The following is a 17,105-nucleotide window of genomic DNA, read 5'->3' as shown; positions in this document are numbered from 1 at the left end:
TGCTGATGTAGAAGCTGCAGCAAGTTATCCAGAAGATCTAGCTAATGTCACTGATGAAGGTGGCTACACCAAGCAACAGATTTTCAATGTAGATGAAACAGCCTTCTATTGGAAGAAGACTAGGACTTTCACAGCTAGAGAGGGGAAGTCAATGCCTGGCTTCAAAGCTTCAAAGGACAGGCTGACGGTTTTGTTAGGGACTAATGCAGGTGGTGAATTTAAATTGAAACCTATGCTCCTTTGTCATTCCAAAAATCTGAAGGCCCTTAAGGATGATGCTACGTCTACTCTGCCTGTATTCTGTCAATGAAATAGCAAAGCCCTTGATGACAGCGTATCTGTTCACAGCATGGTTTACTGAATATTTTAAGCCCATTGTTGAGACCTACTGCTCAGAAAAAAAAGATATCTTTTCAAATATTACTGTTCACTGACAATACACCTGACCACCCAAGAGCTCTGATGGAGATGTACAAAGAGATTAATGTTGCTTTCATGCCTGTTAACACAACATCCATTCTGCAGCCCATGGATGGAGTAATTTTGACTTTTAAGTCTTTGTATTTAAGAAATATATTTCATAAGGTTATAGCTGCCATAGATAGTAATTCCACTGATGGATCTGGGCAAATCAATTGAAACCTTTCTGGAAAGGATTCACCATTCTAGATGTCATTAAGAACATTCCTGATTTATGTGAGGTGGTCAAAATATTAACATTAAAAGGAGTTTGGAAGACATTGAGTCTAACCTTCACAGATGACTTTAGTGGTGGAAAGAACTGTAGATGTTGTGGAAATAGCAAGAGAACTAGAATTAAAAGCGGAGCCTGAGGATATGACTGAATTGCCATAATGTCATGATAAATCTTGAATGGATGAGGAGTTGCTTCTTATAGATGAGCAAAGAAAATGGTTTTTTGAAATGGAATTGATTCCTGATGAAGATGCTATCGACAATGTTGAAATGACAACAAAGGACTTAATATATTACATAAACTTAGTTGATAAAGCAGTGGTAGAATTTGAGATGACTGACTCAAATTTTGAAGGAAGTTCTACTGTGGGTAAAATCCTATCAAATAGCATCATATGCTAGATAAATATTTGTGAAAGGAAGAGTCAATCGATGCAGCAAACTTAATTGTTGTCCTATTTTAAGAAATTGCCACAGTCACCCCAACCTTCAGCAACCACTACCCTGAAGAGTCAGCATCTGTCAACAATGAGGCAAGAACCTCCACCAGCAAAAACATATGGCTCATTAAAGGCTCAGAGGATTGTTACTATTTCTTGGCAATAAAATATTTTTAATTAAGGTATTGCATTTTTGGACATAATGCTACATACTTAACAGATTACAGTATAGTGTAAATATAACTTTTTTATGTACTGGGAACCAAAAATTTTGTGTGACTCACTTTATTGTGATATTCCTGTTATTGCAGTGGTCTGGAACTGAACCTATATTATGTCCAAGGTATGCCTGTACTTGTATTTCTCATCTGCACAACCAACTTCCTTGCCTTTTTTCACAGCTGTTGGTCCCTAACAAAATCTTGTACTTGAAACTCCAATTCAGTATCTGCTTCCAGAGAACTCAACCAACAACAAAGTAGCTACAGAAGGCACCTAACACTCCTAGGGCCAGGAGAACAGAAGAAAGAAGTTGGGTTTACTACAGTGGAGATGATTAAAGAACATTCCCTGCAGAGCAAGGACCCAGACCTCTAAAGATGGCACTGTTCAAGAACTCAGAGGACCACAATCCTGCTTACTCCCGGACCCCTGAGGAGGTCAGTGTCCAACTGCTGCTGGTATTTCTAAGGAAAAAGGAGGGTGGTTCTAAAAGTGACAACAGAACTGGAATCTGAAACCAAATATGATTGCCAGAGTGAATGGCCCCAGCCAAAATAATGGTGACACTCATGGTAAGCACACAAGAAAGAAAGCTCCCTTCTTCCCTCATCATCATCACCCCAGGCTACTTCTACTGCCCCCTTTGGCACAGCTGAATGTGCCAAACAGAAATAACTTGTGTACAGGCACATCCTGAACATTACATAGTACAGCAAAAAAAAAAAAAAAAAAAAAAAAAAAAGAGAGAGAGAGAAAGGAGGGTTAAAACTGAGGGACAACCGCTTGAAACTATCTTTTCTGTGCCTTTGCTCAGGAAATATAAAGACACAACTTCTGGGAAAAGGAACCTTTAATATTGCTTAAGACACTGTAGAGTAAGTAAGAATAGGCTAGGAATCCTTTGCTGTAATAGCTAATGCTTGCGATCCTGACACGAAATGTCCATGAAGTTTTATTTAAACAGTGAGACATGCCTTCATATTTTTCTATTAAGAAAAATTGGATATTAAAAATGAAGTATGAAGTTTAGTCTCCTTTTTCCCATTTCTCTTATCCGTCTTCATCTTCTTTACTTTTTGTGCGTTTCTTAAAAAGCAAATGTAAGCGAAATAATAAAAAAGCAACCAAAGGAAGAAGGCACAATAGTGACAGGTAACCCAACTTTCCCATCACATTTAATCCTTCCATGTTGTTCTTAGGAGGTGGGCCACTATCAGCACTACCTCCATAGCCTTTGTCCTTGCAGTACGGGGGTGCCCATTCACGGTTGCAGTGACAGTGTTGTTTGTTGTTGCAGACTCCCCTCATGTTGCAGGTCTTAGGCTGACAGGCTTGTGACAGATGAACCATACTGGTACACTTCTTATGGATGCAGATCTTTTCTGGACCACATACTGTGCCATCTTTCACCTCACCAATATCAGGTATAGCCATCCCTAAATGATAATCAGTGCCCCAGCAAGTGGTGTCATTGAGGTGAAACTGCTGCACTGTAGAATGCTCTATCAGATTGGGAATTACTCTGACATTTTCACACTGAACCCTCCCACACATGATATCAGGGGTCCCACATTTTACGTATGTTGTGCCTACAATACCACAGTGACCAAAACGGTTTCCATGGGTGTTGATTTCTTGGTAGCAACTCTGAGACGCACTCCTTGCATCTTGGCCAAAAATCTCTTTACATTGTATATCATGGTTATTACACGTCTTTTCATAGCAGAAGGCATTCACATTACAGGAGATCCCATCCTGCACATACACATCATCTGGGCATTGATGGGATGTCCCATTGCACCACTCTGGAAGGTCACATTCACCAACTTGTTGTCTACATAAAGTTCCCGATGGCAGAAATTTGCAGTCTTTGCAACACATTCCAAAAGCACAAGCAGCCCCAGGACGTAGAGTACAGTTTAACAGACAACAGGGATCTTTTGCACACTGCTGTATGGTTCCACAGTCACATTCCTCCCCTTCTTCAACCACTAGATTCCCACAGTACTTCAGTCTAAATATATTCCCTGGATATGGAGGCGGTTGAATACATAATCCACTACTGATAGTACTGTCCCAATATTGGGCATAACTGCAGTTGCTAAATTTAGTTGTCACCTTTCTATAGGCATGCATTATGCACCACTGTAGCTCACATACACACCACTGGGTGTCATGTTGCATACCCAAATTATGACCAAGCTCGTGGCCCAAAGTAACTGCAAAAATGACCAACCTGTTGTCTTCAAAAACATCAACTCCACTATTAAAAGGATTCTGGCATATTCCTTTAACATAGGCAACACCAAGCTTCATGCCTTGTGTGTCTTTTATGAAAAGATGTGCAACATCATGTTGTAGTCGATTATTAAGGTTATAATTCTTCCAAATAGAAAAGTCCTCTAAAACATTATCTAGGTCTCCAGTGGTAGGAAGTGGATTTGATGCAGTCCATATATCAATTCCAGTCAAAATTACGTCAACCTCCAAAGGATGATAGAAGGAATCCACTATATTGACAACGTTAAATACTTCATGCTGCACTGTTGTTGCATTACTTTGAGAGAAAAGATATCTAATATTATCCACGACCACTACCAGCTCAACAAACCGCCGATGGGTCCACCAGCCCACAAAAGAACTTTGCTTCAGAGTGAAATTATATGACAATTGCAACTCCAACTGGTGTGCTATTTTCTCTTCTGTTAACCCACATCTCATAGGTGGAAACTGTGTATCATCACTGTCTATCTTATGTACTAGGTGTTCAAATGTGGCAGAAACACTAATTGGCTCGATTTCATAAACAAGGTCATTTATCTGTAGCATTCCAAGAAAGCCCCCAGAACAGGTACTAAGGGCAACCAAGGACTCAGGGACCCCCTCCACATAACCATGGTAGTAGCAGTCATCCTGGACGAAGGGCTGATCCTGGAGCAGGGCATGCTGCTCTGTGTAGGTGAACACAGGAAGGTGTGTGGCAAACAACAGCTTATTTACCCTCATGTGGACAATGTATCTGTGTCCCCCAAACCGCAGGCTATAGGAGAGCCATCCAGGAGCCTTTGCACCTCTGCCCCTGCTGATCATCTTCAAAGGGATCACCACTTCTGGAGAAGTGAAATACTGGGACGGCCTGGCCTGAGAGTGGCCAGAAATAGACAAAAACATCCCAAACCAGAGCAGCAGAAGAGTGACCCTGATGTGCACCAGGGGCTCACCCACTGCCATTATGAAGCTGTCATTATGGAGCCATCTGTCTAGAGCAGAAGAGAACAAGGTGTGAGGCACTGCTGGTCTGGCTCCTCCTTCTGAGCTGTTCAGGGTGCATGGCTGACCTTTAGGGATCTGGGGATCTGTGTCCTGGTGGAGCTGGACCATCAGAGATGCAGTGCTGAAAATAAAAACTGAAAGAGCCAGGATGGGGTGGGTGGGATAGAAAGGGAGAAAGAGAGAGAGAAAAGGCAAAGTGATTCCTGCATTTGGACCATATTTGAAGCAATAGAATGCATAGGATTCTCTTAATACATATGGCCAAGAAGATTTCCAGATGGGGGAGATTGCACATAGGTGAGTTATTACCAAATTTTCATGATGGATACCTAAAGATTCATTATATACTGTTCTTTAAATATGTAAAATGGCAAGACATTTTCCATTTTATTTTAATGTATGTATTTCTTTTATTATTTCTTTATTTTACAGATGGGGTACTGCTCTGTTGCCGAGGCTGTAATGCAGTGACACAATCATAGCACATTGCACCCTCAAATTCCTAGACTCACGGGATCCTCCCACCTTATCCTCCAAGTAGCTAGAACTGCAGGCATGCACTGCAACAGCCAGCTAATTTTTCTGTTTGATTTTTTTTGGGGGGATAGAGATGGAGTCTCACTATATTACCCAGGCTGGTCTCAAACTCCTGGTCTCAAGTGATCTTCTTGTCTCAACCTTCCAAAGTACTAGGATTACAGGCATGAGCTGTCATACTGGGCAAAATTGTTCATTTTAAAGACACTGGATTCTGACACAAATCTTTCTTCCAACCAAAAACCTACTGGCAACCTGCACATTCAATAAGTATATGGACAACACATCCAAAATCCACCATTTTTTGTTCCTTTATTCGTGTAGTTTGCTCCGTCTTCCCCTCTCCTATCCCAGACATTTTATGTATACCCAATTGTGCTCTAAATTGATAGTCAAAAAAGCCCCACTAAAAGGGCTTATTAGTATTCAGAAACCTCCTCCAATCAAGACTTTTTAATTTTATAATATATTCTTATCTGCAGAAAAGCCCTGGGCATTCCAAGGAAGGAAGGCATGTGATGGGGTAACAGGGAGTGAGGCAGCTGTTTTGGGACAGGGCACACAGCCAACTAGCATCATGATCTCTATCATAAGAGGCTCCTCCTGGTCATGTCAATACAGATTTGATTCTGCTTTTCACATGGCTGATAAGTTACCGGGATCTATACATTTCAATCTCCGTGTTCCAAAGAAAGCCTACACAGAGGAGCTTAAGCCTAGAGTCCATTCATTATAATGTTCAGAAGACCACAATTTGAGTAGACTTAAAAACCTCATTACTGTTGAAAACAAATTTTGGCTCAAGTAAAAGCTAACTTTGCTCAGTTCCTGACTTTCACTTAAAAATGTTGTTAATGATTTGCTCATATTTGAAATCAAAATGTTAAAACAAATTTGGAGACACGTTGTTAACACGTACTGGTGGCCTCAATATTCTAAGAGCACAAATGAGCACGTGCAACATCCTTAGCATTATGATGTCAAGAAAACCTGTATCCCTCCATGTGGGTGTCCAGAACTAATGGATGGCCACTGGATGCCACAAGAGGAAATCAGGATCACTACATGAGACCTCTTAGGGAAAGTATATCTGATAGAGGTGAAATCCCAATTTAGATTTCCTCTCCATAGCTCTCCTCATAATATCCTTGGTATGTGTCATAGAGTTTGGAATATTAAGATGGAAATGGGTGAATTGAGAGAGGATCATGACAGAAAAAGCCTTGTAGAGAAGATAAAACCTATATTACATATAGTCAGAAATATGATGAGGTTATAATACAAAAGTTTATTCCAAAGAATCTGTGATAGGCCAGTCCTTGTCATCAATGCATTACTCCAAAGAGAAGTCTTAAAGGAACATTGCCTTCCCATTAATTTTGTGAACGGGTGTGTTCTGAAGGCCTTTCCTCTAATATTACTGGGATTTCAACCACTGTGAGAATCTTCGTCTGCATCAGTAATTAACTCTTTCTTCTAATTCCAGTAACAACTTAAAACTCATCAACACCCTATCTTATGATCTCTCCCCTCATTCACAGTCACAGCCTAATTTTGTGTTTCTCAAACTCAGGTCACAAACTGTAAATCAATGTAGCGGGCCACAACCAAAGGAAACACAATTGTGTAGAAAATATCAGAGGGTTTTACACAGATCCTTAGCAAGACCTTCACACACTGTAACCAGAGTTTCTATTTAATTTTCTGTGTCTGTGTTTGTATCTGCACACTCCCGTGCTCACTGAGTCTCGATGTAAACTAAGCTAAATTTCTTATTGTGGGTCACAGTCAAAATCCACTGGAAGAGCAGTAGCCAAATAAGGAAAATGAAAGATTTTGGGGAAAACTCTGTCCCCCTTTCTTTGCTGAAAATCAAATCCTATCTGAAACTACAGTCATTCTTATCTCTCCCTGGGATCTTGGATTCAATTTCAGTGAAAGATGTATCTTCCTCCAGTTCCAGCTCATAGCCCCTCTATCTGTGCTATGAATCCTATAGCCTTACCTACTTGAAGATTGACTCGACTGTCAGATTTATCCTCAACTTTTCCTTCATTACTTTCTCTTTACCTCCAGTACATGAACATGCTCAAATCTCTACTAACCTTAAAATATTTATCTTCCTTTATTCTCACATACTCCCATGGCTACCATCTTGCCACTAGAACTTTCTCTCTTTAATGGACAAGAATCACTTACCAGCAAACTGAACAATTATGCCCATAGTTCTTTTAATGGCCATGGTCATCAGTGGTCTGTATTGCCCCTCTCCAAAAACAAATATAAGAATTGACATCTCACATGTCAAAAGTAAACAAATCTCTGTAGATCTCACAGAGGATTAAGTTCTTGATCTCATTGCTTAGCAACAAGGTCCTCTCAGTTACAGATCCCACCATGCGGCTCTTAAAGTCAATTGACTCTGCCTCCACCACCTCTATCCAGTTTTCTTTTTACATCCCTCCCCCACATGCAAGTGTCAGGTCAGCCTCTTCAACCCCATCTTATGAGCTCCACACACAGCATATGCTCACTTCTGCTTTAGGAACTTTGTTCATGCTCTGCCCTTATCTAAATCATCTAAACCTTTCCTCATTCTTGAACCACATTATGGTATCCTTCAATGTTTAGATTAAATTCAACTTCTGCTTTGCATCATTAATATTCTGTAAACTTCTGAATAAGCATCATATCCTGTGTTTGAAATATTTATGTATACTGTCTACTTTTTTATGTGTGATTCTACCACACCACCAGTTAAACTATAATTTTGTAGAAAAATATAGCAGAAATATTGCTATTGATGTAAAGTGTTCATATTTTTGGCTAAAGAAAGCTTAGTATCCTTAATATAATTATGTTAAACCTGCATAAAACAAAGGTGAATGTGAAGTTCAATACAATATTAAAAGCAACTGAATGATAATGCACTCACAGTGGGGGGGGGGTTTGGAACAACAATTGGGAGATAATTTTATATCTTTGCCATCTACTATCTTCTTTTTTAGATATGGTTGTGAGGAAATGGATCAGAAAGTGAATAGATAAGGATCAATTAGGTCCATCTTCTAAGAAAGTCCTTTTCATTTTATTTTCATGATTGTATTAATAACTGGATACTTTATTTCTTTTCATGATTATATTAATCACTGGATACATAGGTTTCCCCTAATGTATAGGGGGTTGAACTGTTCCATATGTCCAGGTAGAATTGGAGAATCCTCTCTTAGGATGTGTTAAACAAAAAGGTTTCCTCATTCCAGAGCTTAGTGGAGATAATCTGACCATGCCAGATTTGACTGACAATGATGAAAGAAATTGTCCAAGAAATGAGAGGCTTGGGAAAATACACAAACCCAAACCTGGAAAGGTTTTGACAAGGACACAGTAGATGATGCTATCAGGAAGAGAAAACTATAAACAGGCTGATAGATGGCCACATGAAAAGAGAGAGCCTCCTTGAATCTGACAGAATGGGCAGTCACCTGGAACATCTGTGTTAGACAATGACTGAAACTTCCTAAAGCAGGTTTGACTACATCTTGTTTGTAGTAAAAATAATTTCATATGCATTTAAAAGCAAAACAAACGGTTACAAGAGACAAAGGATGAGACTATATAATGATAAAAGGGCTTAATTTATCAGGAAGATATAACAATTAGAAATATACGCACCCAACATTGGAGAACCCAAATATATGAAGCAAACATTGACATAATTTAAGGGAGAAATAGACAGCACCACAATAATAGTAAGATATTTCAATACCTTATTTTCAATAATGGATAGAACATCCAGACAGAAAATCAATTTAAGAAACTGACTTGAACCACACTATAGACCATATGGACCTAACAAACACACACAGAACATTCTACCCAACACATCAGAATACACATTCTTCTCAAGGGCACACAAAATATTCTCCAGGATAGTTCACATATTAGGTCATAAAACAAGTCTTAGCAAATTTAAGATTGAAATCACCCCAAGCATCTTTCTGACCACAATGGAATGAGACTAGCTATCAATAATGTAATGAAATCTGAAAAGTTCAAAAATACACTCATTCATCACTTAATAATGGGGACAAATTCTGAGAAATGTGTTGTTAGGTGATTTCGTCATTGTGCAAACATCATAGAGTGTACTCCTACAAACCTAGAATGGTATAGCCTACTATACACCTGGGCTATATTGGATAGCCTGTTGTTCCTATGCTACAAACCTGTACAGCATGCTACTATACTGAATACTATAGGCAACTGGAACACAATGGTAAGTATTTGTGTATATAAACACATTTAAACATAGAAACAGTAAACATATGGCATAAAAGATAAAAAATGGTTCACTTGTTTAGGGCACTCATCATGTATGGAGCTTGCAGAACTAGGAGTTTCTCTGGGTAAGTCAGTAAGTAAATGGTGAGTGAATGTGAAGTCCTGGGACATTACTGTACTCTACTGTAAACTTCATAAACACTGTGCACTTAGGCTACAATAAATTTATTTTTAAAAATTTTTTAATAATAAATTAAACTTAGCTTACTGTAACTTTTTTACTTTACTTTAAATTTTTTAACTTCTTGACTGTTTTGTAATAACACTTAGCTTAAAACATAAAAACATTGTACAGCTGTACAAAAATTTTTATATCATAGGCCAGGCATGGTGGCTAACGCCTGTAATCCCAGCATTTTGGAAGGCCAAGGCGGGTGGATCACAAGGTCAGGAGTTCGAAACCAGCCTGGGCAAGATGGTGAAATCTCATCTCTACTAAAAATACAAAAATTTTTATATCCTTATTCTATAAGCTTTTTCTATTTTTAAAATTATTTTTTCTTACTTTTGAAATTTATTGTTAAAAACTAAGACACAAACACAAACATTAGCCTAGGTCTTCACAGGGTTAAGTTCATCAATAATCACTGTCTTCTCCCTCCGTATCTTGTCCCATTGGAAGGGGCAATAACATACATGGAGCTGTCATCTCCTATGATCACAATGCCTTCTTCTGGAATGTCTCCTGAATGAGCTGCCTGAGGCTGTTTTACAGTTAGTTAACTTTTAAAAAAATATGTAGAAGTATACTCTAATATCATGATAAAAAGTATAGTATAGGAAATCTTTTATCATCATTATCAACTTTATGTACTATACATAATTGCATGTACTATACTTTTACATGATTGGTAATGCATAGGTTTGTTTACACCAGCATCACCACAAACACATGAGTAATGCATTACAATGTGACATTAGATGGCTACAAAGTCACTAGACAGTAGGAATTTTTCAGCTCCATTATAATATGAGACCACTGTCATATATGCGATCCATCATTGCCCAAAACATTCTTATGTGGTTCATAACTGCAGATGGAAATTAAACAACACTAACCATTGGGTCAAAGAAGAAACTAAGAGGGAAATTAGCAAATATCTTGACACAAAAATGAAAACACAGCATACCAAAACTTATAGGATGCAGCAAAGCAGTCCTAAAAGAGAAGTTTACAGAGATAAATACTGACATTTAAAAAAAAGAGAGAGAGAGAGAGAGAAATCTCAAATAAACAACCTGACTTTATACCTTCAGGAACCAGAGGGAAAGAAGAACAAACTATGCTCAAAGTCAACAGACGAAAGACATAAACATTGGAGCAGTAATAAAATAGAGAATAGACAATTTAAAAATCAATACAAATTGGTATTTGAAAAGATCAACAAAATTGACAAACCTTTAACTAGAGCAGCTAAGAGAAAATGAAAAACAAAACAAAAATCAGAAATGAAAAAGGAGACATTATAACTAATGACTTAGAAATAAAAAGGTCTAAAAGAGATTACTATGATACAAGGATAGTTTAACATTCAAAAACCAATCATTGTGATATATCACATTCACAGGCAGAAGGATAAAAATTACATGATCATCCCAATAGATGCAGAAAAAGCATTTGACAAAATCCAACACACTTTTCTGATAAAAAATACTTGACATTCTAGGAATACAAGAAAATTGTCTCAACATTATACAGGCATGTATGGAAAAGTACACAGCTAACATTGTACTCAATGATGAAAAACTGAAAGCTTTTCCTCTAAGATCTGGAACAAGGCAAGAATATCCATTTTATCCACTTCTATAAAACAGTATGGGAAGTCCCAGCCAGAGAAATTAGACAAGAAAAAGAAATTAAAATGTCCACATCAGAAAGGAAGAAGTAAAATTATCTATGTTCACAGATGACTTGATCTGTAGAAAACTCTAAAGATTCTACAAAAACAAACCTGTTATAGCTAATAAATGAATTCAACAAAGTAGCAGGATACAAAATCAACTACAAAAGTCACTTGCATAATTATATACTAACAATAAATCACCTGAAAAATAAGAAAACAATTCTATTTACAATAGCATCAGAAAGAATAAAATATTTAGGAATAATCTTAACTTTAAAAAATTAAAGACATGTACACTTGAAATCACAAAACCTTGCTGAAAAAAATTAAAGAAGACATAAATAAATGGAAAGACATCTCATTCAAAGATTAGAAGACTTAATATTGTTAAAATGTCCATACTATCCAAAGCAATCTACAGATTGAATAGAATCCCTAACAAAATCTCAGTGGCATTATTAGCAGAATTAGAAAAATAATTCAAAATTTATAAAGAAGCACAAATGGCCCCAAATAGCCAAAACAATCTTGAGAAAGAAGAATAAAGCTGGAAGCCTCATACTATCTGACTTCAAAATATATTATAAATATACAGTAATAAAAACAGCATGGTACTGGCATAAAAACAGACATATAAACAGAATACAGAGCCCACAAGTAAACCCAGACATGTATGAATAAATGACCTTTGATAAAGATGCCAAAACTACACAATGGAGGAAAAATAGTCTCTTCCATAAGCAGTATTGGAAAAACTGGATATCCACATGAAAAAGCATGAAATTGAACCCTTATACAACACAAAAGTCACTCAAAATGGAATAAAAACATAAAAATAAGACCTGAGACTATAAAACTTCTAAAAAAAAAAACACACGAGGAAATCTTCACAGCATTTGTTTTTGCAATGATTTCTTGGGTATGACACCAAAAGCACAGGCAATAAAACAAAAATAAGTGAGACTACCTCAGACTAAAAATCTTCTTAACAGCAAAGGAGACAATCAACAAATTGGAAACAGATGGGCATGTAGTGGCATAATAATTATTTAAATTACTACCCAATGTTAATTGTGATTAAGTTCCCTATTGATGCAAGTATGTAGGGTGACCAAGTGACTGCTGTAATTATAAGTACGTCAAGGATGGAGGGGTGAGATAGCTATACTTAACTATATTGGCATTTTACATGATAAGGCCCAAGGCCCTAAATTCACAGTGGCCTACGTGATGGGAGAAGTATTTGCCAAACATCTATCTGATACCTGATAAGGGTTACTATCCAAAATATGTAAGAAACCCATAAAACTCAAAAGCAACAAATTAAGTTTTTTCAAAATACAAAGTTGGGCAAATGACCTGAATAGGCATTTATCCAAAAAATATATATATATGGCCAACACCATTTATGAATGATGTTATAACATATGAAAAGATGCTCAACATCACTAATCATGAGAAAATACAAATCAAAACCACTAAGAGGTCTCACCTCTAGCTTGGATGTTCTGTACGCTCCAAATTTCATGTTAAAATGTGACTTCTTAATCCCAGCACTTTGGGAGGCCGAGGCAGGTGGATCACGACGTCAGGAGATCGAGACCATCCTGGCTAACACGGTGAAACCCCGTCTCTACCAAAAATACAAAAAAAATTAGCTGGGTGCAGTAGCGGGCGCCTGTAGTTTCAGCTATTCGGGAGGCTGAGGCAGGAGAATGGCGTGAACCCAGGTGGCGGAGCTTGCAGTGAGCCAAGATAGCGCCACTGCAGTCCAGCCTGGGCAACAGAGCAAGACTCCGTCTCAAAAAAAAAAAAAAAAAAAAGTAACTTCTGATACCATCTCATGCCAGTTAGAATGGCAATTATTAAAAAGTCAGGAAATAACAGATGTTAGAGAGGATGTGGAGAAATAGGAATGCTTTTACACTGTTGGTGAGAGTGTAAATTAGTTCAACCATTGTGAAAGACAGTGTGGCAATTCCTCAAGGATCTAGAACCAGAAATACCATTTAACCCAGAAATCCCATTACTGAGTATATACTCAAAGGATTATAAATCATTCTACTATAAAGACACATGCACACGTATGTTTACTGCAACACTATTTTCAATAGCAAAGACTTGGAACCAACCCAAATGCCCATAAACAATAGACTGGATAAAGAAAATGTGGCACATATATACCATGGAATACTATGCAGCCATAAAAAAGAATGAGTTTATGTGCTTTGCAGGGACATGGATGAAACTGGAAGCCACCATTCTCAGCAAACTAACACAGGAACAGAAAACCAAACACTGCATGTTCTCACTCATAAGTGGGAGTTGAACAATGAGAACAAATGGACACAGGGAGAAGAACATCACACACCAGTGCTTGTTGAGGGATGGGGGGCAAGGGAAGGAAGAGCATTAGGGCAAATACCTAATGCATGTGGGTCTTAAAACCTAGATGATGGGTTGATGGGTGCAGCAAACCACCATGGCACATGTATACCTATGTAACAAACCTGCACGTTCTGCACATGTATCCCAGAACTTAAAATTAAAAAAAAAAAAAAACCCTCTTAGAAAAAATAACATTCAGGCTGGGCACGGTGGCTCATGCCTGTAATCCCAGCACTTTGGGAGGCCAAGGCGGGTGGATCACCTGAGGTCAGGAGTTCAAGACCAGTCTGGCCAAAATGGTGAAACCCCTTCTCTACTAAAAATACAAAAATTAGCCGGGCATGGTGGTGGGCACCTGTAGTCCCAGCTTCTCATGAGGCTGAGGAAGGAGAATCGCTTGAGCCTGGGAGGCAGAGGTTGCAGTGAGCCAAGATCGGGCCACTGCACTTTAGTCTAGGCGAGAGAGCAAGACCCTGTCTCAAAAAAAAAAAAAAAAAAAAGCATGAACAAACAAAAAAAACACTTAAATGTATTAATCTTATCCCATATTATTTTATGTTTTATTTTATACTTATAGAAGCCTTCCCTTTTATCACATAAAATTCTCATGCTTAAAAAAAATGTGACTTCCAATGTTGGAAGTAGGAAAGTAAAATGGCACAGTTGCTATGGAAAACAATATAGAGGTTCCTCAGAAAATTCAAAATAGAACTACCATATGATCCAGTAATCCCTCTTCTAGGTATTTATCCAAATTATCGAAATCAGGCTCTTGAAGATATCTTTGCATTTCCATGTTAACTGCAGCATTATTTACAATAACCAAAAGGTAGAAAAAAATGTAAATGTTTCCCAACAGATGCAATGCCCAAAAAAGGAAGGAAATCCTGTCATATGCTACACCATGGATGAGCATTGAGAATTTTATATTAAGTGAAATAAGCCAGTCACAGGACAAATACAGAATGATTCCACTTATGAGGTATCTAAAGTAGTAAAACTCTTAGAAGAAAAAAATAGAATGTTAGTTGCCAGGTGCTGAGGGATTAGGGAAATGAGGAGTTCCTATTCAATGGATATATATAATTTCAGTCATGCAAGATGAAAAAGTTCTAGAGATATGCTGTACAATAATGTGCATATAGTTAATAATACTGTAGCTCCTTCTAGCAAATCTTACCTCTGTGTCTTTCAGTGTTCCATTTTTATATTTTCAGTCCTCTAATAACTTTTTAAATTTTTCCTATATTAATTTTCCTTGGTGTGTTTTTCTTTTTTGGACAGGATATTGACAGACACAAGACTTGGTACTAGGAATGATACAAAAAAGAAAGATAAAATGGGAATCTGAGATTGATGTGGGCATGACCCTAGTCTTAAACACACTGCTGAACTCCCATCCAGTGGAGAATGGCATGTAATGACATCACAATTAGTTACTACTCAGTGTTGATTGCAGTGAACTGCCCTATTGACACAAGTGTGTAAGGGGATGAAGTGACTGCTGTGATACTTACTATGAGTATCTCAAAGACTGAGAGGTGAAATAGCTATATTTAAGTATACTGGGAAATTTACATGATGAGGCCAAAGGCTTAAAATTCACAGTTTAAACAGAGAGCTTATAATGGTGGACCTAAAAGAATCTCTCCTTTGTTTTAGCCATACAACAAAGCTCACTGAAAACAAAATTTAATTGGAATGCTTGCAGAGTCACAACATAAGTTGAATACATAGATACGTCAAGGGAAAGGGAAGAAACTGATTGGGAAGGGGGAAAACCTTGAGACTTGAAATAGAGAATTCCTGGTGAATTTGGATGATTTTGAACATGTAAACACTCCAAAATATCCCTGAGTCTCCTTTACTAGTGAAAGAGCCCAGAGCTCTCCTGTCTGAGAAGTCTATGCACCTCAAGCTTGAGACCTTACAATGAGCTCAGCTGGGGAACTTATCCTGAAAACGGATGCCTAGACTACTCAAGACATACTCCTACCACCCCTTATTGGCTCTAGATGCAAAGAAGAATCAGATCTCAACACACTCCAGAGCAAAAAGTTCCAAATCTCAATTGGAAGGAAATAACTTCTACTCCAAAATATTTGCAACATTTTACTAATTCATATTAGCAAAATAAAGCCAAAGAAATCATATTAATAACAGAAATGATGAAGCAGCAACAAAATAAAGTGGATATACTTCATAGAATGAAATTCAACAGGAATTTGTATTTAACAAAATAGCTTCAAAATATATAAATGAAATTGTAAGAGATATAAAAGGATAAATAGAAAACTTCAAAGTCTACTTGTTGGTATAACATGCTTCATTCAGTAACTGACAGAACAATTTAAAAAATAATTAGTAAGGAAATAGAAAACTTAAGAAATGTTAATCAAATTAACCTAATGTACACATGTAAAAACATCCAACAATTGCAGCACAGTTATGAAGTTCAAATGTGCATGGGACATACACCAAAATACATAATATCCATGGGCATAATGGAAGTATCAGCAAATCCTAAAAATAAGAATTGGGGCCAGGCATGGTGGCTCACACCTGTAATCCTAGCACTTTGAGAGGCTGAGCAGGTGGATTACCTGAGGTCAGGAGTTCGAGGCCAGCCTGACCAACATGGTGAAACCTTGTCTCTATTAAAAATACAAAAATTAGCCAGGCGTGGTGGTGGGCATCTGTAATCCCAGCTACTCAGGAGGCTGAGGCAGAAGAATTTCTTGAACCCAGGAGGCAGAGGTTGTGGTGAGCCTAGATCACACCATTGCACTCCAGCCTGGGCAACAGAGCAAAACTCCATCTCAAAAAAAAAAAAAAAAAAAAAAAGAATTGCATGGTGTATGTACCTTAATGACTACAGAATTTAAAAAGAAAATTATATAAATACAAAGAGCTATCGACAGAGCAGGAGCATAGCCGTCTTGTAAAAGCATCACCATTTTAAGGTTCACCTTGATCAAAAACTGCCTAAATCCAAAGTGCATCAGCCTAATGGCTAAGGTCAGCATGACCATAAACCACAAATGACATCTCCAACCAGAAACATTCCAACCATAAGATAAACCTCTCCCCAACCAGAGACATGCCAGCCCCAGATAACCTCCCCTCCGACCAGAGACATTTCAACCCTGCCATAAACTTCTCCCACACACAGAAACATTCCAAGCCTGTGATAAACTCTCTTACCCTAAAACCAATAAAAACTCTTAGTCCATAGGAGCGACCACTCCTGACCAAAAAAAAAAAAAAAAAAAAAAAATCAGCCAGAAGCCCCTCTCAGGTTTATTCTCCAAAATAAACTTGTCTTTGACTGTTGCGCCACTTTTCATGTTTCTTTTCTCTT

General features: G+C 37.8%; 2 protein-coding genes across 2 annotated transcripts in view; one reads left to right on the top strand and one right to left on the bottom strand.

Annotated features, from left to right (window-relative positions):
* Positions 1-17,105, top strand: part of LOC129487712 (disintegrin and metalloproteinase domain-containing protein 21) — a 108,096-nt gene that overhangs the window by 90,545 nt on the left and 446 nt on the right. The window lies entirely within an intron of this gene.
* Positions 2,191-15,240, bottom strand: LOC129487711 (disintegrin and metalloproteinase domain-containing protein 20). The gene is made up of 2 exons (XM_055288970.2): positions 14,925-15,240; positions 2,191-4,765 (listed from the first exon to the last, which is right to left on the bottom strand). The coding sequence occupies exon 2, from the start codon at positions 4,737-4,739 to the stop codon at positions 2,409-2,411; it is 2,331 nt and encodes a 776-aa protein (XP_055144945.1). The 5' UTR covers positions 4,740-4,765; positions 14,925-15,240; the 3' UTR covers positions 2,191-2,408.

Source organism: Symphalangus syndactylus, chromosome 8, assembly GCF_028878055.3.
Source record: "Symphalangus syndactylus isolate Jambi chromosome 8, NHGRI_mSymSyn1-v2.1_pri, whole genome shotgun sequence".
Lineage (NCBI taxonomy): Eukaryota > Metazoa > Chordata > Mammalia > Primates > Hylobatidae > Symphalangus > Symphalangus syndactylus.
The sequence above is the reverse complement of the archived record's forward strand: the minus strand, read 5'-3'. Positions and strand labels throughout refer to the sequence as shown.